Consider the following 24054-nt stretch of genomic DNA (forward strand, 5'->3'; position numbering starts at 1 on the left):
CACCAGTTCCTCTCAGTGCCTTCCCAGTGCCCTCCCAGTTCACACCAGTTCAGCCCAGTTCACACCAGTGCCCTCAGAGGGCCCTCCCAGTTCACACCAGTTCATCCCAGTTCCCTCCCAGTGCTCCCAGTGACCTCTCCCTTCCCACCCACCGCCTCCCAGTTCCTCCCAGTTCCTCCCAGTTCCTCCCAGTTCCTCCCAGTTCTCCCAGTCCTTTCCCAACACCGTCTCCTTCCCCCCTCCGTGGCCCCCAGTTCCTCCCAGTTCCTCCCAGTCCCTCCCAGTTCCCTCCCAGTTCATCCCAGTTCTCCCAGTTCCCCACCCAGTTGCCCTCTGTGGCCCCCAGTTCCTCCCAGTCCCTCCCAGTTCCTCCCAGTTGCCTCCCAGTGCCCCCAGTTCACACCAGTTCCACCCGACCGGTCGCCTCCCACTCACCCCAGTTCCTCCCAGTCCCTCCCAGTTCCTCCCAGTTCCTCCCAGTTCCCTCCCAGTGTCCCCAGTTCACCCCCGGCTCCCGCCCAGTATGGCCCAGTGGCCTCCCAGTTACTCCCAGTTCCCTCCCAGTTACTCCCAGTGCCTCCCAGTCCATCCCAGTATGGCCCACTGGCCTCCCAGATCAGCCCAGTATGGCCCAGTGGCCTCCCAGTGCTCCCAGTTCCCTCCCAGTCCATCCCAGTTCTCCCAGTCCCCTCTCACTGCCCCCTCAGCGCCCTCCCAGTTACTCCCAGTTCCCTCCCAGTTACTCCCAGTGCCTCCCAGTGTCCCCCCAGCACTGGGCCTCCCAGTTCAGCCCAGTCCATCCCAGTTCCCCCCAGTTCATCCCAGTCCATCCCAGTGCCTCCCAGTCCATCCCAGTGCCTCCCAGTCCATCCCAGTTCCCTCCCAGTCCCTCCCAGTCCATCCCAGTCCCTCCCAGTCCATCCCAGTTCCCCCCAGTCCCTCCCAGTTCTCCCAGTCCCCTCTCACTGCCCCCCAGTGCCCCTCCCAGTGCTCCCAGTTCCCTCCCAGTTACTCCCAGTGCCTCCTAGTGTCCCCCCAGCACTGGGCCTCCCAGTCCATCCCAGTCCATCCCAGTTCCCTCCCAGTCCCTTCCCAGTCCATCCCAGTTCTCCCAGTCCCCTCCCAGTGCCCCCCAGTGCTCCCAGTTCCCTCCCAGCCCTTTCCCAGTTCAACCCAGTCCCATCCCAGTGCCTTCCAGTTCCCCCCAGTCCCTTCCCAGTCCATCCCAGTCCCTTCCCAGTCCATCCCAGTTCTCCCAGTGCCCCCCAGTGCTCCCAGTCCCACCAGTGCCCCCCTCCCAGTGCTCCCAGTCCCTCTCCCAGTGCTCCCAGTGCCCCCAGCCCCTCTCCCAGTGCCTCCCAGTGCTCCCAGTCTGACCAGTGAGCAGCAGCAGCAGCCCCAGCAGTGTCTCCCAGTGCTCCCAGTGCCCCCCAGTCCCCCTCCCAGTGCTCCCAGTCTGACCAGTGAGCAGCAGCCCCAGCGCCCTCCCAGTGCTCCCAGTGCTCCCAGTGCCCCCCAGCCCCTCTCCCAGTGCTCCCAGTGCTCCCAGTCTGACCAGTGAGCAGCAGCAGCAGCCCCAGCAGTGTCTCCCAGTGCTCTCAGTGCCCCCCAGCCCCTCTCCCAGTCCCTCCCAGTGCTCCCAGTCTGACCAGTGAGCAGCAGCAGCAGCCCCAGCAGTGCCCCCAGCCCCTCTCCCAGTCCCTCCCAGTGCTCCCAGTCTGACCAGTGAGCAGCAGCAGCAGCCCCAGCAGTGCCCCCAGCCCCTCTCCCAGTGCTCCCAGTCCCTCCCAGTGCTCCCAGTCTGACCAGTGAGCAGCAGCAGCAGCCCCAGCAGTGCCCCCAGCCCCTCTCCCAGTCCCTCCCAGTGCTCCCAGTCTGACCAGTGAGCAGCAGCAGCAGCCCCAGCAGTGTCTCCCAGTCCCCCCCAGTCCCCCCCAGTCCCTCCCAGTGCTCCCAGTCTGACCAGTGAGCAGCAGCAGCAGCCCCAGCAGCGGCTCCATGAGGAGGAGGAGGAGGAGGGGGAGGAAGAGGCGGCGGCTCCTTTAAGGCCCCGCCGGGCCCCGCCCGGGCCGGTCCGGCCGCTGGGGCCGCGCCCAGTTCAAACCAGTGCGGACCAGTGCGGACCAGTTCAGCCCCGGAGCGCTCCCGGAGCACTCCCAGTTCAGCCCGGTGCACTCCCAGTGCAAACCAGTTCAGCCCAGTTCAAACCAGTGCACTCCCACAGCACTCCCAGTTCAGCCCAGTTCAAACCAGTTCAGCCCAGTGCAAACCAGTTCAGCCCCGGAGCACTCCCAGTGCACTCCCAGTTCAGCCCGGTGCACTCCCAGTAACTCCCAGTTCAGCCCCGAGCACTCCCAGAGCACTCCCAGTTCAGCCCGGTGCACTCCCAGTTCAGCCCAGTTCAAACCAGTGACTCCCAGTTCAGCCCCAAGCACTCCCAGTTCACACCAGTGCACTTCCAGTAACTCCCAGTTCAGCCCAGTTCAAACCAGTAACTTCCAGTTCAGCCCAGTGCACTCCCAGTTCAGCCCAGTGCACTCCCAGTAACTCCCAGTTCAGCCCGGTGCACTCCCAGTGCAAACCAGTTCAGCCCAGTTCAAACCAGTGCACTCCCAGTGCACTCCCAGTTCAGCCCAGTTCAAATCAGTGCGAACCAGTTCAGCCCCGGAGCACTCCCAGTGCACTCCCAGTGACTCCCAGTTCAGCCCCGTGCACTCCCAGTTCAGCCCAGTGCAAACCAGTTCAGCCCCGAGCGCTCCCAGAGCACTCCCAGTTCAGCCCAGTGCACTCCCAGTTCAGCCCAGTTCAAATCAGTGCGAACCAGTTCAGCCCCGAGCACTCCCAGTTCAGCCCAGTGCACTCCCAGTTCAGCCCAGAGCACTCCCAGTTCAGCCCAGAGCACTCCCAGTTCAGCCCAGAGCACTCCCAGTTCAGCCCAGTGCAAACCAGTTCAGCCCAGAGCACTCCCAGTTCAGCCCCGGAGCACTCCCACAGCACTCCCAGTTCAGCCCAGTAACTCCCAGTTCAGCCCAGTGCACTCCCAGTAACTCCCAGTTCAGCCCAGTTCAAATCAGTGTGGACCAGTTCAGCCCCGGAGCACTCCCAGTTCAGCCCAGTGCACTCCCACTGCACTCCCAGTTCAGCCCAGTGCACTCCCAGTTCAGCCCAGAGCACTCCCAGTTCAGCCCAGTGCACTCCCACTGCACTCCCAGTTCAGCCCAGTGCACTCCCAGTTCAGCCCAGTGCACTCCCACTGCACTCCCAGTTCAGCCCAGTGCACTCCCAGTAACTCCCAGTTCAAATCAGTGCAAACCAGTTCAGCCCCAAGCACTCCCAGTTCAAACCAGTGCACTCCCAGTGCACTCCCAGAGCACTCCCAGTTCAGCCCGGTGCACTCCCAGTAACTCCCAGTTCAGACCAGTGCACTCCCAGTTCAGCCCAGTTCAAACCAGTGACTCCCAGTTCAGCCCAGTTCAGCCCAGTTCAGCCCAGTGCACTCCCAGTTCAGCCCGGAGCACTCCCAGAGCACTCCCAGTTCAAACCAGTGACTCCCAGTTCAGCCCAGAGCACTCCCAGTTCAGCCCAGTTCAAACCAGTAACTTCCAGTTCAGCCCCGTGAACTCCCAGTGCAAACCAGTAACTCCCAGTTCAGACCAGTTCAAACCAGTGACTCCCAGTTCAGCCCCGTGCACTCCCAGTTCAGCCCAGTTCACACCAGTGCACTCCCAGTTCAGCCCCGTTCAAACCAGTAACTCCCAGTTCAGCCCAGTGCACTCCCAGTTCAGCCCAGTTCAAATCAGTAACTCCCAGTTCAAACCAGTAACTCCCAGTTCAGCCCAGTGCACTCCCAGTTCAGCCCAGTTCAAATCAGTAACTCCCAGTTCAAACCAGTAACTCCCAGTTCAGCCCCGAGCGCTCCCAGTGCACTCCCAGTTCAGCCCAGTTCACTCCCACTGCACTCCCAGTTCAAACCAGTGACTCCCAGTTCAGCCCAGAGCACTCCCAGTTCAGCCCAGTTCAAACCAGTGACTCCCAGTTCAGCCCAGTTCAAACCAGTGACTCCCAGTTCAGCCCCGTGCACTCCCACTGCAATCCCAGTTCAGCCCAGTTCAAACCAGTGACTCCCAGTTCAGCCCAGTGCCTCCCAGTTCAGCCCAGTGCACTCCCAGTTCACACCAGTGCACTCCCAGTGCACTCCCAGTTCACACCAGTGCACTCCCAGTTCAGCCCAGTGCACTCCCAGTGCACTCCCAGTTCACACCAGTGCACTCCCAGTTCACACCAGTGCACTCCCAGTGCACTCCCAGTTCACACCAGTGCACTCCCAGTTCAGCCCAGTGCACTCCCAGTTCACACTAGTTCACTCCCAGTGCACTCCCAGTTCACACCAGTTCACACCAGTGCCTCCCAGTTCACACCAGTGCCTCCCAGTTCAGCCCACTGCACTCCCAGTGCACTCCCAGTTCACACCAGTTCAGCCCAGTGCACTCCCAGTTCAGCCCAGAGCACTCCCCGTTCAAACCAGTGACTCCCAGTTCACTCCCAGAGCACTCCCAGTTCAGCCCAGTTCAAACCAGTGCACTCCCAGTTCAGCCCAGAGCACTCCCAGTGCCTCCCAGCGCACTCCCAGTTCAAACCAGTGCCTCCCAGTTCAGCCCAGTGCCTTTAATGGGGGGGGGTCCTTTAAAAGTCACTTCCGGGACTACAACTCCCGTCACGCCCCGCGCCCCGCAGAGCCCCCTTAGCCCGCGCCTACAACCCCCATGATGCCCCGCGCCCCGCAGAGCCCCGTGACAAGCCACTTCCGGGACCACAACTCCCGTCGTGCCCCGCGGCGCCCGTAGAAACGCGTTGGGGCCGCGCCCCTCCCGAACTACAACTCCCGTCGTGCCCCGCGCAGGGGGCCGTTTTCCCGCGCTTTTCAGCCCCCCTCACGGCCGCCCGCCATGATGGCGGCCCCGAGGTAGGCCTTAAAGTGTCCCCAAATCATCCTCCAGATGTTCCAAAGTGTCCCCAAACTGTCCCCAAAAGTGTCCCCAAATTATCCTCCAAATGTTCCAAAGTGTCTCCCAGGTGTCCCCAAAGTGTCCCCAAAGTGTCCCCCCAGGTGTCCCCAAATATCCCCAAAGTGTCCCCAAAATGTCCCCAAAAGTGTCCCCAAAGTGTCCTCAAATTGTCCTCGCAGTGTCCCCAATGTGCTCATAAAGTGTCCCCAAAATGTCCCCACAGTGTCCCCAAAGTGTCTCCAAATGTCCTCGAAGTGTCCACAAAAGTGTCTCTAAATTGTCCCCAGAATGTCCCCAAAGTGTCCCCAAAAGTGTCCCCAAATATTCCCAAACTGTCCCCAAAGTGTCCCCAAATGTCCCCACAAAGTCCCCAAAATGTCCCCACAAAGTCCCCAAATTGTCCCCAAATTGCCCCCAAACTGTCCCCAAAAGTGTCCCCAAAGTGTCCCCCAAATGGCAACAAACTGTCCCCAAAAGTGTCCCCAAAAGTGTCCCCAAACCATCCCTAAAAAGTGTACTCAAATTGTCCCCACAATGTCCCCAAGAATGTCTCCAGACTGTCCCCAAAAGTGTCCCAAACTGTCCCCACAATGTCCCCAAAAATGTCTCCAAACTGTCCCCAAATGTCCCCAAAAGTGTCCCCAAAGTGTCTCCAAATGTCCTCGAAGTGTCCACAAAAGTGTCTCTAAATTGTCCCCAGAATGTCCCCAAAGTGGCCCCAAAAGTGTCCCCAAAGTGTCTCCAAACATCCCTAAAAAGTGTCCCCAAATTGTCCCCACAATGTCCCAAAAAATGTCTCCAAACTGTCCCCAAATGGACCCAAAACTGTCCCCAAAGTGTCTCCAAATATCCTCGAAGTGTCCCCAAAAGTGTCTCTAAATTGTCCCCACAAAGTCCCCAAAGTGGCCCCAAAAGTGTCCCCAACGTGCCACAAACTGTCCCCAAAGTGTCCCCAAATTGTCCTCACAGTGTCCCCAAAGTGTCCCCACAATATCCCCAAAAGTGTCCCCAAAAGTGTCCCCACAATGTCCCCAAAAATGTCCCCCAAAGTCCCCAAACTGTCCCCAAAAGTGTCCCCAAAATTCTCCTCACAATGTCCCCAAAGTGTCCCCAAAAGTGTCTTCACAGTGTCCCCAAACTGTCCCCAAAAGTGTCCCCAAATGAACCCAAAGTGTCCCCAAACATCCCTAAAAAGTGTCCCCAAATTGTCCCCACAATGTCCCCAAAATGTCTCCAAACTGTCCCCAAATGTCCCCAAAAGTGTCCCCAAAGTGTCTCCAAATGTCCTCGAAGTGTCCCCAAAAGTGTCTCTAAATTGTCCCCAAAAGTGTCCCCAAATATCCCCAAAGTGTCCCCACCGTGTCCCCAAAGTGTCCCCAAATGCCCCCAAAGTGTCCCCAAAAGTGTCCCCAAAGTGTCTCCCAAATATCCCCAAACTGTCCCCAAAAGTGTCCCCAAAATTCTCCTCACAATGTCCCCAAAGTGTCCCCAAAAGTGTCTTCCCCCAAAAGTGTCCCCAAAGTGTCCCCAAACCATCCCTAAAAAGTGTCCCCAAATTGTCCCCACAATGTCCCCAAAAATGTCTCCAGACTGTCCCCAAATGTCCCCAAAAGTGTCCCCAAAGTGTCTCCAAATGTCCTCGAAGTGTCCCCAAATGTGTCTCTAAATTGTCCCCAGAATGTCCCCAAAGTGTCCCCAAGTGTCCCCAAAGCGTCCCCAAATGCCCCCAAACTGTCCCTAAAAAGTGTCCCTAAAAGTGTCTCTAAATTGTTCCCAAAGTGTCCCCACAATGTCCCCAAAGTGTCCCCAAATTCTCCTCACAAAGTGACCCCAAAGTGTCCCCAAATGTCTCCAAATTGTCCCCACAATGTCCCCAAAAGTGTCCCCAAATTGTCCCCACAATGTCCCAAAAAATGTCTCCAAACTGTCCCCAAATGGACCCAAAACTGTCCCCAAAGTGTCTCCAAATATCCTCGAAGTGTCCCCAAAAGTGTCTCTAAATTGTCCCCACAAAGTCCCCAAAGTGGCCCCAAAAGTGTCCCCAACGTGCCACAAACTGTCCCCAAAGTGTCCCCAAATTGTCCTCACAGTGTCCCCAAAGTGTCCCCACAATATCCCCAAAAGTGTCCCCAAAAGTGTCCCCACAATGTCCCCAAAAATGTCCCCCAAAGTCCCCAAACTGTCCCCAAAAGTGTCCCCAAAATTCTCCTCACAATGTCCCCAAAGTGTCCCCAAAAGTGTCTTCACAGTGTCCCCAAACTGTCCCCAAAAGTGTCCCCAAAGTGTCCCCAAACATCCCTAAAAAGTGTCCCCAAATTGTCCCCACAATGTCCCCAAAAATGTCTCCAAACTGTCCCCAAAGTGTCCCCGCTGGTCCCTCCCCCCCCAATTAACCCCCCCCTCATTAACGGCCCCGTTCGTTGATGACGTCACGCCCTCATTAGTGCGGGGAGGGGGCGGGGCTTGGGGCGGGGACCCGGCAGGGGGCGGGGCTCCCAGTTCAGCCCAGTGCCCTCCCAGTTCAGACCAGTTCAGCCCAGATCGTCCCAGTGCCCTCCCAGTTTATCCCAGTGCCTTCCCAGTTTGTCCCAGTCCCCTCCCAGTTTGTCTCAGTGCCTTCCCAGTTCAGCCCAGTTCAGCCCAGATCGTCCCAATCCCCTCCCAGTCCCCTCCCAGTCCCTCCCAGTCCCTCCCAGTCTCTTCCAATCCCTCCCAGTCCCTCCCAGTCCCTCCCAGTCCCCTCCCAGTTCAACTCAGTGCCTTCCCAGTCCCTCCCAGTCCCCACCCAGTCCCTCCCAGTTCGTCCCAATCCCCTCCCAGTCCCTCCCAGTCCATCCCAGTCCCTCCCAGTCCCTCCCAATCCCCTCCCAGTCCCTCCCAGTCCCCTCCAGTCCCCCCCAATCCCCTCCCAGTCCCTCCCAGTCCCTCCCAGTCCCTCCCAATCCCTCCCAGTCCCTCCCAATCCCCTCCCAGTCCCTCCCAGTCCCTCCCAATCCCCTCCCAGTCCCTCCCAGTCCCTCCCAATCCCCTCCCAGTCCCTCCCAGTCCCTCCCAGTCCCTCCCAATCCCCTCCCAGTCCCTCCCAGTCCCTCCCAGTCCCTCCCAATCCCCTCCCAGTCCCTCGCAATCCCCTCCCAGTCCCTCCCAGTCCCTCCCAATCCCCTCCCAGTCCCTCCCAATCCCCTCCCAGTCTCTTCCAATCCCCTCCCAGTCCCCTCCCAGTTCAACTCAGTGCCTTCCCAGTCCCTCCCAGTCCGCTCCCAGTCCCTCCCAGTCCCCTCCCAGTCCCTCCCAATCCCCTCCCAGTCCCTCCCAGTCCCCTCCCAGTCCCTCCCAATCCCCCCCCAATCCCCTCCCAATCCCCTCCCAGTCCCTCCCAGTCCCTCCCAGTCCCCTCCCAGTCCCTCCCAGTCCCCACCCAGTCCCTCCCAGTTCGTCCCAATCCCCTCCCAGTCCCTCCCAGTCCATCCCAGTCCCTCCCAGTCCCTCCCAATCCCCTCCCAGTCCCTCCCAGTCCCCTCCAGTCCCCCCCAATCCCCTCCCAGTCCCTCCCAGTCCCTCCCAGTCCCTCCCAATCCCTCCCAGTCCCTCCCAATCCCCTCCCAGTCCCTCCCAGTCCCTCCCAATCCCCTCCCAGTCCCTCCCAGTCCCTCCCAGTCCCCTCCCAGTTCAACTCAGTGCCTTCCCAGTCCCTCCCAGTCCCCACCCAGTCCCTCCCAGTTCGTCCCAATCCCCTCCCAGTCCCTCCCAGTCCATCCCAGTCCCTCCCAGTCCCTCCCAGTCCCCTCCCAGTCCCTCCCAATCCCCTCCCAGTCCCTCCCAATCCCCTCCCAGTCCCTCCCAGTCCCCTCCCAGTCCCTCCCAATCCCCTCCCAGCCCCTCCCAGTCCCCCCCAATCCCCTCCCAATCCCCTCCCAGTCCCTCCCAGTCCCTCCCAGTCCCCTCCCAGTCCCTCCCAATCCCCTCCCAGTCCCTCCCAATCCCCTCCCAGTCCCTCCCAATCCCCTCCCAGCGCCCCCCCCATCACTCCGTGCCTCAGTTTCCCCCGTCCCCCGGTTTATTCCCGGCTCATTCCCCGATGACCCCCCGGATCCAGCCGCTGGCCCGGCACACGTTGGAATAGACCCCGGGCTGGCCCCGGCGGCCGCACACGGCCATGCCCCAGGACACCACGCCCTGCAGGAACCCCCCGCACACCAGCGGGCCCCCGGAGTCACCCTGCGGGGATACGGGGGGGACACGTCAGCTGGGAGGGACTGGGAGGGACTGGGAGGGACTGGGAGGGGACTGGGAGGGGACTGGGAGGGGATTGGGATCGATTGGGACTAACTGGGATCTATTGGGACTAATTTGGATCATTTGGGAGTAATTGGGATCAATTGGGATCAACTGAGACCAAATGGGAGGGACTGGGATCGATTGGGACTAATTGGGATCAATTGAGACTAATTGGGACTAACTGGGATCGATTGGGACTAACTGGGATCAACTGGGACTAATTGGGATGAATTGGGATCAATTTGGATCAATTGGGACTACTTGGGATCAACTGGGACTAACTGGGACCAACTGGGATCAACTGGGATCGATTGGGACTGTCTGGGACTATCTGGGATTGATTGGGACTAATTGGGATCAATTGGGACTAATTGGGATAAACTGGTACTAACTGGAGTTGATTGGGACTAACTGGGATCAACTGGGACTAATTGGGATTGATTGGGACTAATTGGGATGAATTGGGACCAACTGGGATCAATTGGGACTAACTGGGATTGATTGGGACTGTCTGGGACTAACTGGGATCAATTGGGATCAACTGGGATCGACTGGGACTAACTGGGATTGATTTGGACTAATTGGGATCAATTGGGACTAATTGGGATTGATTGGGACTAATTGGAATAAATTGGGACTAACTGGGATCAATTGGGACTAACTGGGATCGATTGGGATCAACTGGGATCAATTGGGACTAATTGGGATTGATTTGGACTAACTGGGATCAATTGGGACTAATTTGGATCAATTGGGACTAATTGGGATCAACTGGGACTAACTGGGATCGATTGGGACTAACTGGGACCAACTGGGATCAATTGGGACTAATTGGGATTGATTGGGACTAATTGGAATAAATTGGGACCAACTGGGATCAATTGGGATCAATTGGGATCAATTGGGACTGTCTGGGACTATCTGGGATCGATTGGGACTAACTGGGATCAATTGGGACTAACTGGGATAAACTGGTACTAACTGGAGTTGATTGGGACTAACTGGGATCAACTGGGACTAATTGGGATTGATTGGGACTAATTGGGATCAACTGGGACTAACTGGGGTCGACTGGGACCAACTGGCACAGATTGGGGTTGACTGGGACCACCTGAGACCACCTGAGACCACCTGAGACCACCCATCTCACCTGTCCCACCTGTCCCACCCGTCTCACCTGTCCCACCTGTCCCACCTGTCCCACCTGTCCCACCTGTCCCACCTGTCCCCTCCATCCCCACCTGTCCCTCACCTGTCCCACCTGTCCCCTCCTGTCCCTCCATCCCCACCTGTCCTACCTCTTCCACCTGTCCCTCACCTGTCCCACCCACCCCCACCTGTCCCAGGTGTCCCACCCAGGTGTCCCACCCGTCCCCCCCATCCCCACCTGTCCCACCCATCCCACCTGTCCCACTTGTCCCCTCCATCCCCACCTGTCTCACCTGTCCCTCCATCCCCACCTGTCCCCTCCATCCCTCACCTGTCCCCCCCACCTGTCCCACCTGTCCCCTCCACCCCCACCTGTCCCACCTGTCCCCCCCATTCCTCACCTGTCCCACCCATCCCTACCTGATCCCACCTCTCCCACCTCTCACCTGTCCCACCTGTCCCCTCCATCCCCACCTGTCTCACCTGTCCCTCACCTGTCCCTCCATCCCCACCTGTCCCTCCATCCCCACCTGTCCCACCCATCCCACCTATCCCACCTGTCCCACCTGTCCCAGGTGTCCCCTCCATCCCACCTGTCCCATTTATCCCCACCTGTCCCACCTGTCCCACCTGTCCCTCACCTGTCCCCTCCATCCCACCTGTCCCATTTATCCCCACCTGTCCCACCTGTCCCACCTGTCCCAGGTGTCCCCTCCATCCCACCTGTCCCATTTATCCCCACCTGTCCCACCTGTCCCACCTGTCCCTCACCTGTCCCCTCCATCCCACCTGTCCCATTTATCCCCACCTGTCCCACCTGTCCCCACCTGTCCCACCTGTCCCTCACCTGTCCCACCTGTCCCACCTGTCCCCTCCATCCCACCTGTCCCACCTGTCTCTCACCTGTCCCCTCCATCCCTCACCTGTCCCACCTGATCCCACCAATCCCTTCCACCCCCACCTGTCCCTCACCTGTCCCACCTGTCCCTCACCTGTCCCCTCCATCCCTCACCTGTCCCACCCATTCCCACCTGTCCTACCTGTCCCCTCCACCCCCACCTGTCCCACCTGTCCCACCTGTCCCCTCCATCCCCACCTGTCCCACCTGTCCCTCACCTGTCCCACCTGTCCCCTCCATCCCACCTGTCTCACCTGTCCCACCTGTCTCCTCCATCCCCACCTGTCCCACCTGTCTCACCTGTCCCTCACCTGTCCCACCCACCCCCACCTGTCCCAGGTGTCCCACCCAGGTGTCCCACCTGTCCCCTCCACTCCCACCTGTCCCCACCTGTCCCCACCTGTCTCACCTGTCCCACCTGTCCCACCTGTCCCTCACCTGTCCCCTCCATCCCTCACCTGTCCCACCCATTCCCACCTGTCCCACCTGTCCCCTCCATCCCTCACCTGTCCCACCTGTCCCCTCCACCCCCACCTGTCCCACCTGTCCCACCTGTCCCCTCCACCCTCACCTGTCACACCCATCCTCACCTGTCCCACCTGTCCCCTCTATCCTCACCTGTCCCACCTGTCCCTCACCTGTCCCTCCATCCCCACCGGTCCCACCTGTCCCCTCCATCCCTCACCTGTCCCACCTGTCCCACCCATCCCCTCCATCCTCACCTGTCCCTCCTGTCCCACCTGTCCCTCCTGTCCCTCATCCCCACCTGTCCCTCACCTGTCCCACCTGTCTCACCTGTCTCTTCCATCCCCACCTCTCCCACCTGTCCCACCTGTCCCCTCCATCCCTCACCTGTCCCACCTGTCCCACCCACCCTCACCTGTCCCTCACCTGTCCCCTCCATCCCACCTGTCCCATTTATCCCCACCTGTCACACCTGTCCCACCTGTCCCTCACCTGTCACTTCCATCCCCACCTGTCCCACCCATTCCCACCTGTCCCACCTGTCCCCTCCATCCCTCACCTGTCCCCACCTCTCCCACCTGTCCCACCTGTCTCACCTGTCCCTCACCTGTCCCCTCCATTCCACCTGTCCCACCTGTCCCACCTGTCCCCTCCATCCCCCCCCTGTCCCCTCCACCCCCACCTGTCCCACCTGTCCCCCACCTGTCCCCTCCACCCCCACCTGTCCCGCCCAGGTGTCCCACCCGTCCCCCCCCACCCCCAGGTGTGCCTCACCTGGCAGGAGTCCACGCCCCCCTGGGGCACACCTGCGCAGAACATGTTGGGGGTGACGGCGCCGCCGTAGGCGCGGACACACCTGGAGCGGGAGAAGGTCTGGATGGAGGCACACTGCAGGTCACGGGGCAGGTACGCTGGGGGAGACAGACAGGTGAGACAGGTGAGACACACTGCAGGGCACGGGGCAGGTATGCTAGGACAGGTGAGACAGACAGGTGAGACAGGTGAGACAGGTGAGACACACTGCAGGTCACGGGGCATGTACGCTGCGACAGGTGAGACAGACAGGTGAGACAGGTGAGACAGACAGGTGAGGGACAGACACACTGCAGGTCACGGGGCAGGTACACTGCGACAGGTGAGACAGACAGGTGAGACAGGTGAGGGACAGGTGAGACAGGTGAGACAGGTGAGGGACAGGTGAGACACACTGCAGGTCACGGGGCAGGTACGCTGGGACAGGTGAGACAGACAGGTGAGACAGGTGAGACAGACAGGTGAGACAGACAGGTGAGACAGGTGAGACAGGTGAGACACACTGCAGGTCACGGGGCATGTACGCTGCGACAGGTGAGACAGGTGAGACAGGTGAGACAGACAGGTGAGGGACAGGTGAGACACACTGCAGGGCACGGGGCAGGTATGCTAGGACAGGTGAGACAGACAGGTGAGACAGGTGAGACAGACAGGTGAGACACACTGCAGGGCACGGGGCAGGTACGCTGCGACAGGTGAGACAGACAGGTGAGACAGGTGAGACAGGTGAGACAGGTGAGACAGACAGGTGAGGGACAGGTGAGACAGGTGAGACAGGTGAGGGACAGGTGAGACACACTGCAGGTCACGGGGCAGGTACGCTGGGGGAGACAGGTGAGACAGGTGAGACAGGTGAGACAGACAGGTGAGACAGGTGAGACAGACAGGTGAGACAGACAGGTGAGACAGGTGAGACAGGTGAGACACACTGCAGGTCACGGGGCATGTACGCTGCGACAGGTGAGACAGGTGAGACAGGTGAGACAGACAGGTGAGGGACAGACACACTGCAGGTCACGGGGCAGGTACACTGCGACAGGTGAGACAGACAGGTGAGACAGGTGAGGGACAGGTGAGACAGGTGAGACAGGTGAGGGACAGGTGAGACACACTGCAGGTCACGGGGCAGGTACGCTGGGACAGGTGAGACAGACAGGTGAGACACACTGCAGGTCACGGGGCAGGTACGCTGGGACAGGTGAGACAGACAGGTGAGACAGGTGAGACAGGTGAGACAGGTGAGACAGACAGGTGAGGGACAGGTGAGACAGGTGAGACAGGTGAGGGACAGGTGAGACACACTGCAGGTCACGGGGCAGGTACGCTGGGGGAGACAGGTGAGACAGGTGAGACAGACAGGTGAGACAGGTGAGACAGACAGGTGAGACAGACAGGTGAGACAGGTGAGACAGGTGAGACACACTGCAGGTCACGGGGCATGTACGCTGCGACAGGTGAGACAGGTGAGACAGGTGAGACAGACAGGTGAGGGACAGGTGAGACACACTGCAGGTCACGGGGCAGGTATGCTAGGGGAGACAGGTGAGACAGGTGAGACAGGTGAGACAGACAGGTGAGACACACTGCAGGTCACAGGGCAGGTACGCTGGGACAGGTGAGACAGACAGGTGAGACAGGTGAGACAGGTGAGACAGGTGAGACAGACAGGTGAGGGACAGACACACTGCAGGTCACGGGGCAGGTACGCTGCGACAGGTGAGACAGGTGAGACAGGTGAGACAGGTGAGGGACAGGTGAGACACACTGCAGGGCACGGGGCAGGTACGCTGGGGGAGACAGGTGAGACAGACAGGTGAGACAGGTGAGATGGGTGAGATACGGGAGGGACAGGTGGGACAGGTGAGGGATGGATGGGACAGGTGAGGGACAGGTGGGACAGGTGAGACAGGTGAGACACACTGCAGGTCACGGGGCAGGTACGCTGGGACAGGTGAGACAGACAGGTGAGACAGGTGAGACAGGTGAGACAGGTGAGATGGGTGACATATGGGAGGGACAGGTGGGATAGGTGAGATGGGTGGGACAGGTGGGACAGGTGGGACAGGTGAGGGACAGGTGAGGGACAGGTGGGACAGGTGAGACAGGTGAGACAGGTGAGATGGGTGAGACAGGTGGGACAGGTGGGACAGGTGAGGACACGCCCTGAAAGTTGTGGACATGCCCCAAGGGGAGGAGGTGACGGTGATGGAACCCACGTGGGACACACCTGGGACACACCTGGGACAGGTAACACACACCTGGGACACACCTGGGACACACCTGGGACAGGTAACACACACCTGGGACAGGTAACACACACCTGGGACACACCTGGGACAGGTAACACACACCTGGGACACACCTGGGACACACCTGGGACAGGTAACACACACCTGGGACACACCTGGGGACAGGTAACACACACCTGGGACACACCTGACCCCCCCATCCCCCCAGGTACCTCCAGGTGAGCGGGTGGTGCCCCAGCCGGACACGGAGCAGTTGGTGCCGGGCCGGGGGCACCTGGGACACACCTGGGGACAGGTAACACACACCTGGGGACACACTTGGGACAGGTAACACACACCTGGGACAGGTAACACACACCTGGGACACACCTGGGGACAGGTAACACACACCTGGGACACACCTGGGGACAGGTAACACACACCTGGGACAGGTAACACACACCTGGGGACAGGTAACACACACCTGGGGACACACCTGGGACACACCTGGGGACAGGTAACACACACCTGGGACACACCTGGGACAGGTGACACACACCTGGGGACACACCTGGGACACACCTGGGACAGGTAACACACACCTGGGGACACACCTGAGTGGGACAAACACACACCTGTGGGGGACAGACACACACCTGGGACAGGTAACACACACCTGGGGACACACCTAGGACACACCTGGCCCCCCCCAGTCCCCCCAGGTACCTCCAGGTGAGCGGGTGGTGCCCCAGCCGGACACGGAGCAGTTGGTGCCGGGCCGGGGGCACCTGGGACACACCTGGGGACACACCTGGGACAGGTAACACACACCTGGGACACACCTGGGACAGGTAACACACACCTGGGGCACACCTGGGACACACCTGGCCCCCCCCATCCCCCCAGGTACCTCCAGGTGAGCGGGTGGTGCCCCAGCCGGACACGGAGCAGTTGGTGCCGGGCCGGGGGCACCTGGGACACACCTGGGGACACACCTGGGACAGGTAACACACACCTGGGACACACCTGGGACAGGTAACACACACCTGGGGCACACCTGGGACACACCTGGCCCCCCCCATCCCCCCAGGTACCTCCAGGTGAGCGGGTGGTGCCCCAGCCGGACACGGAGCAGTTGGTGCCGGGCCGGGGGCAGGCGGTGGCCGGGCGGATGCGCTTCACCTGGGGGCCGAAGCGCACAGGTGAGTCGAGCAGCAGCAGCATGAAGTCGTTGTCGTTGCGCCGGGGGTCGTACCTGGGGTGCACCTGCGCCCGCCGCACCCGCCGCACCTGCCCCGAGCCCGCCCGCAGCGACGTGGTGCCCGCCAGAACGCGCAGGTCCCTGCGGGGGGGACAGGGGGGACAGGTGAGACAGGGGGGACAGGTGAGGGGAGAGAGGGACAGGTGAGAGGGGACAGGTGAGATGGGACAGGTGAGGGACAGGTGAGGGGACAGGTGAGGGACAGGTGAGGGGGGACAGGGACAGGTGAGGGGGGACAGGGACAGGTGAGGGACAGGTGAGAGGGGACAGGTGAGGGACAGGTGAGAGGGGAGAGGGACAGGTGAAGGGACAGGTGAGATGGGACAGGTGAGATGGGACAGGGACAGGTGAGATGGGGCAGGTGAGGGACAGGTGAGGGACAGGTGAGGGGACAGGTGAGGGACAGGGACAGGGACAGGTGAGGGGGGAGAGGTGAGGGGGGACAGGTGAGGGACAGGTGAGGGGACAGGGACAGGTGAGGGGGGAGAGGGACAGGTGAGATGGGACAGGTGAGGGGCAGGTGAGGGACAGGGGGGACAGGTGAGGGACAGGTGAGGGGGGACAGGTGAGATGGGACAGGTGAGAGGGGAGAGGTGAGGGGGGACAGGTGAAGGGACAGGTGAGATTGGACAGGTGAGGGGGGAGAGGGACAGGTGAGGGACAGGTGAGGGACAGGTGAGGGACAGGTGAGGGACAGGGACAGGGGAGGGGGGAGAGGGACAAGTGAGAGGGGACAGGTGAGATGGGACAGGTGAGGGGACAGGGACAGGTGAGAGGGGAGAGGGACAGGTGAGGGACAGGTGAGGGGATAGGTGAGGGACAGGGACAGGTGAGGGACAGGTGAGATTGGATAGGTGAGGGGACAGGTGAGGGACAGGTGAGGGGGGAGAGGGACAGGTGAGATGGGACAAGTGAGGGACAGGTGAGGGGAGACAGGTGAGGGGACACAGGTGAGGGGACAGGTGAGGGACAGGTGAGATGGGACAGGTGAGGGGACAGGGACAGGTGGGGGGACAAGGACAGGTGAGGGGACAGGTGAGATGGGACAGGTGAGGGACAGGTGAAAGGGGAGAGGGACAGGTGAGGAACAGGTGAGGGGGAACAGGTGAGGGACAGGTGAGGGACAGGTGAGGGGACAGGTGAGGGGACGTGAGAGGGGACAGGTGAGGGGGGAGAGGGACAGGTGAGGGGGTGAGGGGGGACAGGTGAGATGTCCCAAGAGTGTCCCCACCTGTCCCAGGTGTGTCCCCAGGTGTGCCCAGGTGTGTGTTCACCCCCCCAGCTGTATCCCAGGTGTGTCCCAGGTGTCCCCAGGTGTGTGTCTGAGTCCCCAGCTGTCCCCAGGTGTCCCCAGGTGTATCCCAGTTGTCCCCAGGTGTGCCCAGGTGTCCCCAGGTGTATCCCAGTTGTCCCCAGGTGTCCCCAGCTGTCCCCAGGTGTATCCCAGGTGTCCCCAGCTGTCCCCAGGTGTCCCCAGGTGTATCCCAGCTGTCCCCAGGTGTCCCAGGTGTATCCCAGCTGTTCCCTGCTATTCCCAGGTGTGCCCAGGTGTCCCCAGGAGTCCCCAGGTGTGTGTTCACCCCCCCAGGTGTGTCCCAGCTGTCCCCAGGTGTGCCCAGCTGTGTGTTCAGCCCCCCAGGTGTATCCCAGGTGTGCCCAGGTGTCCCCAGCTGTCCTCAGGTGTATCCCAACTGTATCCAGGTGTATCCCAGGTGTATCCCAGTTTTGTCCCAGGTGTCCCCAGGTGTATCCCAGGTGTCCCCAGCTGTCCCCAAGTGTATCCCAGGTTTGTCCCAGGTGTATCCCATCTGTCCCCAGGTGTGCCCAGGTGTGTGTTCGCCCCCCCAGGTGTGCCCAGGTGAGCTTTCCATGCCCTCAGGTATACCCCAACTGTATCCAGGTGTATCCCAGGTGTGTCCCAGGTGTGTGTTCACCTCCCCAGGTGTCCCCCAGGTATGTCCCAGCTGTCCCCAGGTGTGTGTATGAGTCCCCAGGTGTGCCTAAGTGTGCCCAGGTGTAGCCCAGGTGTGCCCCGGTGTCCCCGAGCTGCTCACCTGAGGGGCTGCCTGCAGTGTGCGGCCGTCAGGACCCAGCGGGTGTGAGTCCCCCAGGTGTGCCCAGCTGTGTGTCTGAGTCCCCCAGGTGTGTCCAGGTGTCCCCAGGTGTTTGTTCACTCCCCCAGCTGTCCCCAGGTGTGCCCAGGTGTGCCCAGGTGTGCTCTCACCTGATTGGCTGCCTGCAGTGCGCGGCCGTCAGGACCCACTGTGGGTGTGTGTGTGAGTCCCCAGGTGTGCCCAGGTGTATGTAGGTATATCCCAGGTGTGCCCAGGTGTGCCCAGGTGTATCCCAGGTGTGCCCAGGTGTCTCCAGGTGTGCCCAGGTGTCTCCAGGTGTATCCCAGGTGTATGTAGGTGTATCCCAGGTGCCCCCAGCTGTCCCCAGGTGTGCCCAGGTGCCCCCCAGGTGTGCTCTCACCTGATTGGCTGCCTGCAGTGCGCCGCCGTCAGGACCCACCAGGTGTGTGTGTGAGTCCCCAGGTGTGCCCAGGTGCCCCCAGGTGTACCCCAGGTGTGCCCAGGTGAGCTCTCCATGCCCTCAGGTGTGTCCCAACTGTATCCAGGTGTATCCCAGGTGTACGTAGGTGTGCCCAGGTGTATCCCAGGTGTATCCCAGGTGTATCCCAGGTGTGCCCAGGTGTGCCCAGGTGTATCCCAGGTGTATGTAGGTGTGTGTGCCCAGGTGTGTGTAGGTATATCCCAGGTGTGCCCAGGTGTGCCCAGGTGTATCCCAGGTGTGCCCAGGTGCCCCCAGGTGTGCTCTCACCTGATTGGCTGCCTGCAGTGCGCGGCCGTCAGGACCCACTGTGGGTGTGTGTGTGAGTCCCCAGGTGTGCCCAGGTGTCCCCAGGTGTGCCCAGGTGTATGTAGGTGTGTCTCAGGTGTGCCCAGGTGTGCCCAGGTGAGCTCTCCATGCCCTCAGGTGTGTCCCAACTGTATCCAGGTGTATCCCAGGTGTATGTAGGTGTGCCCAGGTGTGCCCAGGTGTGCCCAGGTGTCCCCAGGTGCCCCCAGGTGTATCCCAGTTGTATGTAGGTGTATCCCAGGTGTATCCCAGCTGTCCCCAGGTGTGCCCAGGTGTGCCCAGGTGAGCTCTCCATGCCCTCAGGTGTATCCCAACTGTATCCAGGTGTGTCCCAGGTGTATGTAGGTGTGCCCCAGGTGTGCCCAGGTGTATCCCAGGTGTATCCCAGCTGTCCCCAGGTGTATGTAGGTGTGTCCCAGGTGTGCCCAGGTGTGCCCAGCTGTCCCCAGGTGTGCCCAGCTGTCCCCAGGTGTCCCCAGGTGTGCCCAGGTGTGCCCAGGTGTGCCCAGGTGTCCCCAGGTGTGCCCAGGTGAGCTCTCCATGCCCTCAGGTGTATCCCAACTGTATCCAGGTGTGCCCAGGTGCCCCCAGGTGTATCCCAGGTGTATGTAGGTGTGTGTGCCCAGGTGTGTGTAGGTATATCCCAGGTGTGCCCAGGTGTGCCCAGGTGTATCCCAGGTGGGCCCAGGTGTATGTAGGTGTCCCCAGGTGTATCCCAGGTGGGCCCAGGTGTGTGTTCACCCCCCCAGGTGTGCTCTCACCTGATTGGCTGCCTGCAGTGCGCGGCCGTCAGGACCCACTGTGGGTGTGTGTGTGAGTGCCCAGGTGTGCCCAGGTGAGCTCTCCATGCCCTCAGGTGTGTCCCAACTGTATCCAGGTGTATCCCAGGTGTATGTAGGTGTGCCCAGGTGTGCCCAGGTGTGCCCAGGTGTCCCCAGGTGCCCCCAGGTGTATCCCAGTTGTATGTAGGTGTATCCCAGGTGTATCCCAGCTGTCCCCAGGTGTGCCCAGGTGTGCCCAGGTGAGCTCTCCATGCCCTCAGGTGTATCCCAACTGTATCCAGGTGTGTCCCAGGTGTATGTAGGTGTGCCCCAGGTGTGCCCAGGTGTATCCCAGGTGTATCCCAGCTGTCCCCAGGTGTATGTAGGTGTGTCCCAGGTGTGCCCAGGTGTGCCCAGCTGTCCCCAGGTGTGCCCAGCTGTCCCCAGGTGTCCCCAGGTGTGCCCAGGTGTGCCCAGGTGTGCCCAGGTGTCCCCAGGTGTGCCCAGGTGAGCTCTCCATGCCCTCAGGTGTATCCCAACTGTATCCAGGTGTGCCCAGGTGCCCCCAGGTGTATCCCAGGTGTATGTAGGTGTGTGTGCCCAGGTGTGTGTAGGTATATCCCAGGTGTGCCCAGGTGTGCCCAGGTGTATCCCAGGTGGGCCCAGGTGTATGTAGGTGTCCCCAGGTGTATCCCAGGTGGGCCCAGGTGTGTGTTCACCCCCCCAGGTGTGCTCTCACCTGATTGGCTGCCTGCAGTGCGCGGCCGTCAGGACCCACTGTGGGTGTGTGTGTGAGTGCCCAGGTGTGCCCAGGTGTGCCCAGGTGTATGTAGGTATATCCCAGGTGTGCCCAGGTGTATGTAGGTGTATCCCAGCTGTCCCCAGGTGTATGTAGGTGTGCCCAGGTGTATCCCAGGTGTGCCCAGGTGCATGTAGGTGTGCCCAGGTGTGCTCTCACCTGATTGGCTGCCTGCAGTGCGCGGCCGTCAGGACCCACTGTGGGTGTGTGTGTGAGTCCCCAGGTGTGCCCAGGTGTGCCCAGGTGTATCCCAGGTGTGCCCAGGTGTGCTCTCCATGCCCTCAGGTGTGTCCCAACTGTATCCAGGTGTGTCCCAGGTGTATGTAGGTGTCCCCAGGTGTGTCCCCAGGTGTGCCCAGGTGTATCCCAGGTGTTATCCCAGGTGTGCCCAGGTGTGCCCAGGTGTGTATAGGTATATCCCAGGTGTGCCCAGGTGCCCCCAGGTGTGCTCTCACCTGATTGGCTGCCTGCAGTGCGCGGCCGTCAGGACCCACTGTGGGTGTGTGTGTGAGTCCCCAGGTGTGCCCAGGTGTGCCCAGGTGCCCCCAGGTGTATCCCAGGTGTATGTAGGTGTGTCTCAGGTGTGCCCAGGTGTGCCCAGGTGAGCTCTCCATGCCCTCAGGTGTGTCCCAACTGTATCCAGGTGTATCTCAGGTGTACGTAGGTGTGCCCAGGTGTGCCCAGCTGTGCCCAGGTGCCCCCAGGTGTGCCCAGGTGTGCTCTCACCTGATTGGCTGCCTGCAGTGCGCCGCCGTCAGGACCCACCAGGTGTGTGTGTGAGTCCCCAGGTGTGCCCAGGTGTCCCCAGGTGCCCCCAGGTGTGCCCAGGTGTATGTAGGTGTGCCCAGGTGTGCCCAGGTGAGCTCTCCATGCCTTCAGGTGTATCCCAACTGTATCCAGGTGTATCCCAGGTGTGCTCAGGTGTGCCCAGGTGTGCCCAGGTGTATCCCAGGTGTCCTCAGGTGTGCCCAGGTGTATGTAGGTATATCCCAGCTGTCCCCAGGTGTATGTAGGTGTATCCCAGGTGTGCCCAGGTGTATCCCAGGTGTGCCCAGGTGAGCTCTCCATGCCCTCAGGTGTATCCCAACTGTATCCAGGTGTACCCCAGGTGCCCCCAGGTGTATCCCAGGTGTATGTAGGTGTGTCTCAGGTGTGCCGAGGTGTGCCCAGGTGAGCTCTCCATGCCCTCAGGTGTATCCCAACTGTACCCAGGTGTATCCCAGGTGTATGTAGGTGTGCCCAGGTGCCCCCAGGTGTGCCCAGGTGCCCCCAGGTGTGCCCAGGTGTCCCCAGGTGTATCCCAGGTGTGCCCAGGTGAGCTCTCCATGCCCTCAGGTGTATCCCAACTGTATCCAGGTGTGTCCCAGGTGTATGTAGGTGTCCCCAGGTGTATCCCAGGTGCCCCCAGGTGTGCTCTCACCTGATTGGCTGCCTGCAGTGCGCGGCCGTCAGGACCCACTGTGGGTGTGTGTGTGAGTCCCCAGGTGTTCCCAGGTGTGCCCAGGTGTGCTCTCACCTGATTGGCTGCCTGCAGTGCGCGGCCGTCAGGACCCACTGCGCCGCCACGAGGGACCCCCCGCAGAGGATCTGCCCCCCCCTTGGTCAGGGCCACCTGGAAGGGCCGCTGGGCCACCGAGCAGGGCCGGCCCCCGATGATCCGGGACTCGTCCTCCTCCGGGACTGCGGGGGGGAAACAGGAAATGGGGACCGGAAATGGGGGGAACAACAGGAAATGGGGGAATGGGGACAGGAAATGGGGGATGGAGACAGGAAATGGGGGAATGGGGACAGGAAATGGGGGAATGGGGACAGGAAATGGGGAATGGGGACAGGAAATGGGGGATGGAGACAGGAAATGGGGGATGGAGACAGGAAATGGGGGATGGGGACAGGAAATGGGGGAAATGAACCCAAAATGGGGGAAATGAACCCAAAATGGGGGGAATGAACCCAAAATGGGGGGAATGAACCCAAAATGGGGGGAATGAACCCAAAATGGGGGAAATGAGCCCAAAATGGGGGAAATGAACCTGAAATGGGGGAAATGGACCCAAAATGGGGGAAATGAACCTGAAATGGGGGAAATGAACCCAAAATGGGGGAAATGAACTGAAAATGGGGGAAATGAACCCAAAATGGGGAAATGAACCCAAAATGGGGGAAATGAGCCTGAAATGGGGGAAATGAGCCTGAAATGGGGGAAATGAGCCCAAAATGGGGGAAATGAACCCAAAATGGGGGGAAATGAACTGAAAATGGGGGAAATGAACCCGAAATGGGGGAAATGAACTGAAAATGGGGGAAATGAACCCAAAATGGGGGGAAATGAGCCCAAACCGGGGGAAATGAGCCCAAACCGTGTCCCCTCCCCCCCTCCCCGTGTCCCCTCCCCCATTCCCGGTCCCGGTTGGGACATTGGAATTCTCCGGCGGGACCGGTTTGGGATCCGGGAGCCGCCCCCCGCCCGGAATTCCCGATCCAAGCGGGGGCGGGGACGGATCCGCCCCTCCCCCCACCCCCCTTCCGCCGCCCCTCCCCCCCCCGCCGGCCCCGAGGGGTTTTTTTTTGGGGGAATAAACCCTTTGGATCCATCCCGGGATTCTCCAGCCGGGAATTCCCGCCGGGAAAACTGTCCGGGGGGGGGGGCAAGGGGGGAGAAGGGGGGGGAGGGGAAACGATCCCGGCGGGATTTGGGGGATTCCGGGGGTTCGGCCGGGGGGATTTGGGAATTCTGGATTCGTCTCCTCCCCCCCCCTCCAAGATTTGGGAACTCCGGGGTCGTCCCTGGGGGGGGGGGGTTGGGAATTCCGGATTGATCCCTGATGGGATTTGGGAATCCGGGATTGGTTCCTGATGGATTTGGGAATTCTGGGCTGATCCCTGCTGGATTTGGGAATTCTGGGCTAATTCCTGATGGATTTGGGAATCCCGGATTTATCCCTGATGGATTTGGGAATTCTGGGCTAATTCCTGCTGGATTTGGGAATTCTGGATTGATTCCTGATGGATTTGGGAATTTTGGATTCACCTCCGAGGGGTTTGGGAATTCCGGATTGGTTCCTGATGGATTTGGGAATTCTGGGCTAATTCCTGATGGATTTGGGAATCTTGGGTTGATCCTTGATGGGATTTGGGAATTCGGGATTCACCCCGAGGGGTTTGGGAATTCCAGACTGATCCCTGCTGGATTTGGGAATCCCAGATTTATCCCTGCTGGGATTTGGGAATTCCAGACTAATTCCTGATGGATTTGAGAATCCCAGATTGATCCCAGATGGATTTGGGAATTCTGGGCTAATTCCTGCTGGATTTGGGAATCCTGGATTTATCCCTCATGGATTTGGGAATTCTGGATTCCTCCCTGAGGGGTTTGGGAATTCCGGATCGATCCCTGCTGGATTTGGGAATTCTGGATTCATTCCTGACGGATTTGGGAATCTCAGACTGATCCCTGCTGGATTTGGGAATTCGGGATTCACCCCGAGGGGTTTGGGAATTCCGGATTGGTTCCTGATGGATTTGGGAATCCCAGAC

At 60.5% G+C, this 24054-nt stretch overlaps 1 protein-coding gene and 1 long non-coding RNA gene across 5 annotated transcripts in view; one reads left to right on the forward strand and one right to left on the reverse strand.

The window, feature by feature from the left end:
- Window positions 1-9074: 9074 nt before the first annotated feature.
- The window catches only part of LOC127465176 (kallikrein-14-like), a gene marked incomplete at its 5' end in the record, with an annotated part of 30401 nt that continues 15421 nt past the window's right edge, over window positions 9075-24054 (reverse strand). Inside the window, 5 exons of the mRNA XM_051775679.1 lie at window positions 9075-9224; window positions 12571-12707; window positions 15932-16179; window positions 22037-22107; window positions 22154-22200. Of these exons, the coding sequence (XP_051631639.1) occupies window positions 9075-9224; window positions 12571-12707; window positions 15932-16179; window positions 22037-22107; window positions 22154-22200 (653 nt within the window). The remainder of the gene's footprint in view (window positions 9225-12570; window positions 12708-15931; window positions 16180-22036; window positions 22108-22153; window positions 22201-24054) is intronic.
- On the forward strand, window positions 13807-14577 carry LOC127465177 (uncharacterized). Of its 4 annotated transcripts, none has more exons than XR_007901905.1 (3): window positions 13807-13847; window positions 14326-14352; window positions 14561-14577. It is a non-coding gene; the product is annotated as an uncharacterized LOC127465177 (long non-coding RNA). The 4 variants fall into 4 exon arrangements; XR_007901904.1 differs by lacking the exon at window positions 14561-14577 and adding an exon at window positions 14410-14426; XR_007901907.1 differs by lacking the exon at window positions 13807-13847 and adding an exon at window positions 14224-14264.

The sequence above is a fragment of the Manacus candei genome, unplaced genomic scaffold (genome assembly GCF_025592945.1).
Source record: "Manacus candei isolate 608988 ecotype Guabito, Panama unplaced genomic scaffold, ASM2559294v1 h1tg000331l, whole genome shotgun sequence".
Classification (NCBI taxonomy): Eukaryota; Metazoa; Chordata; class Aves; order Passeriformes; family Pipridae; genus Manacus; species Manacus candei.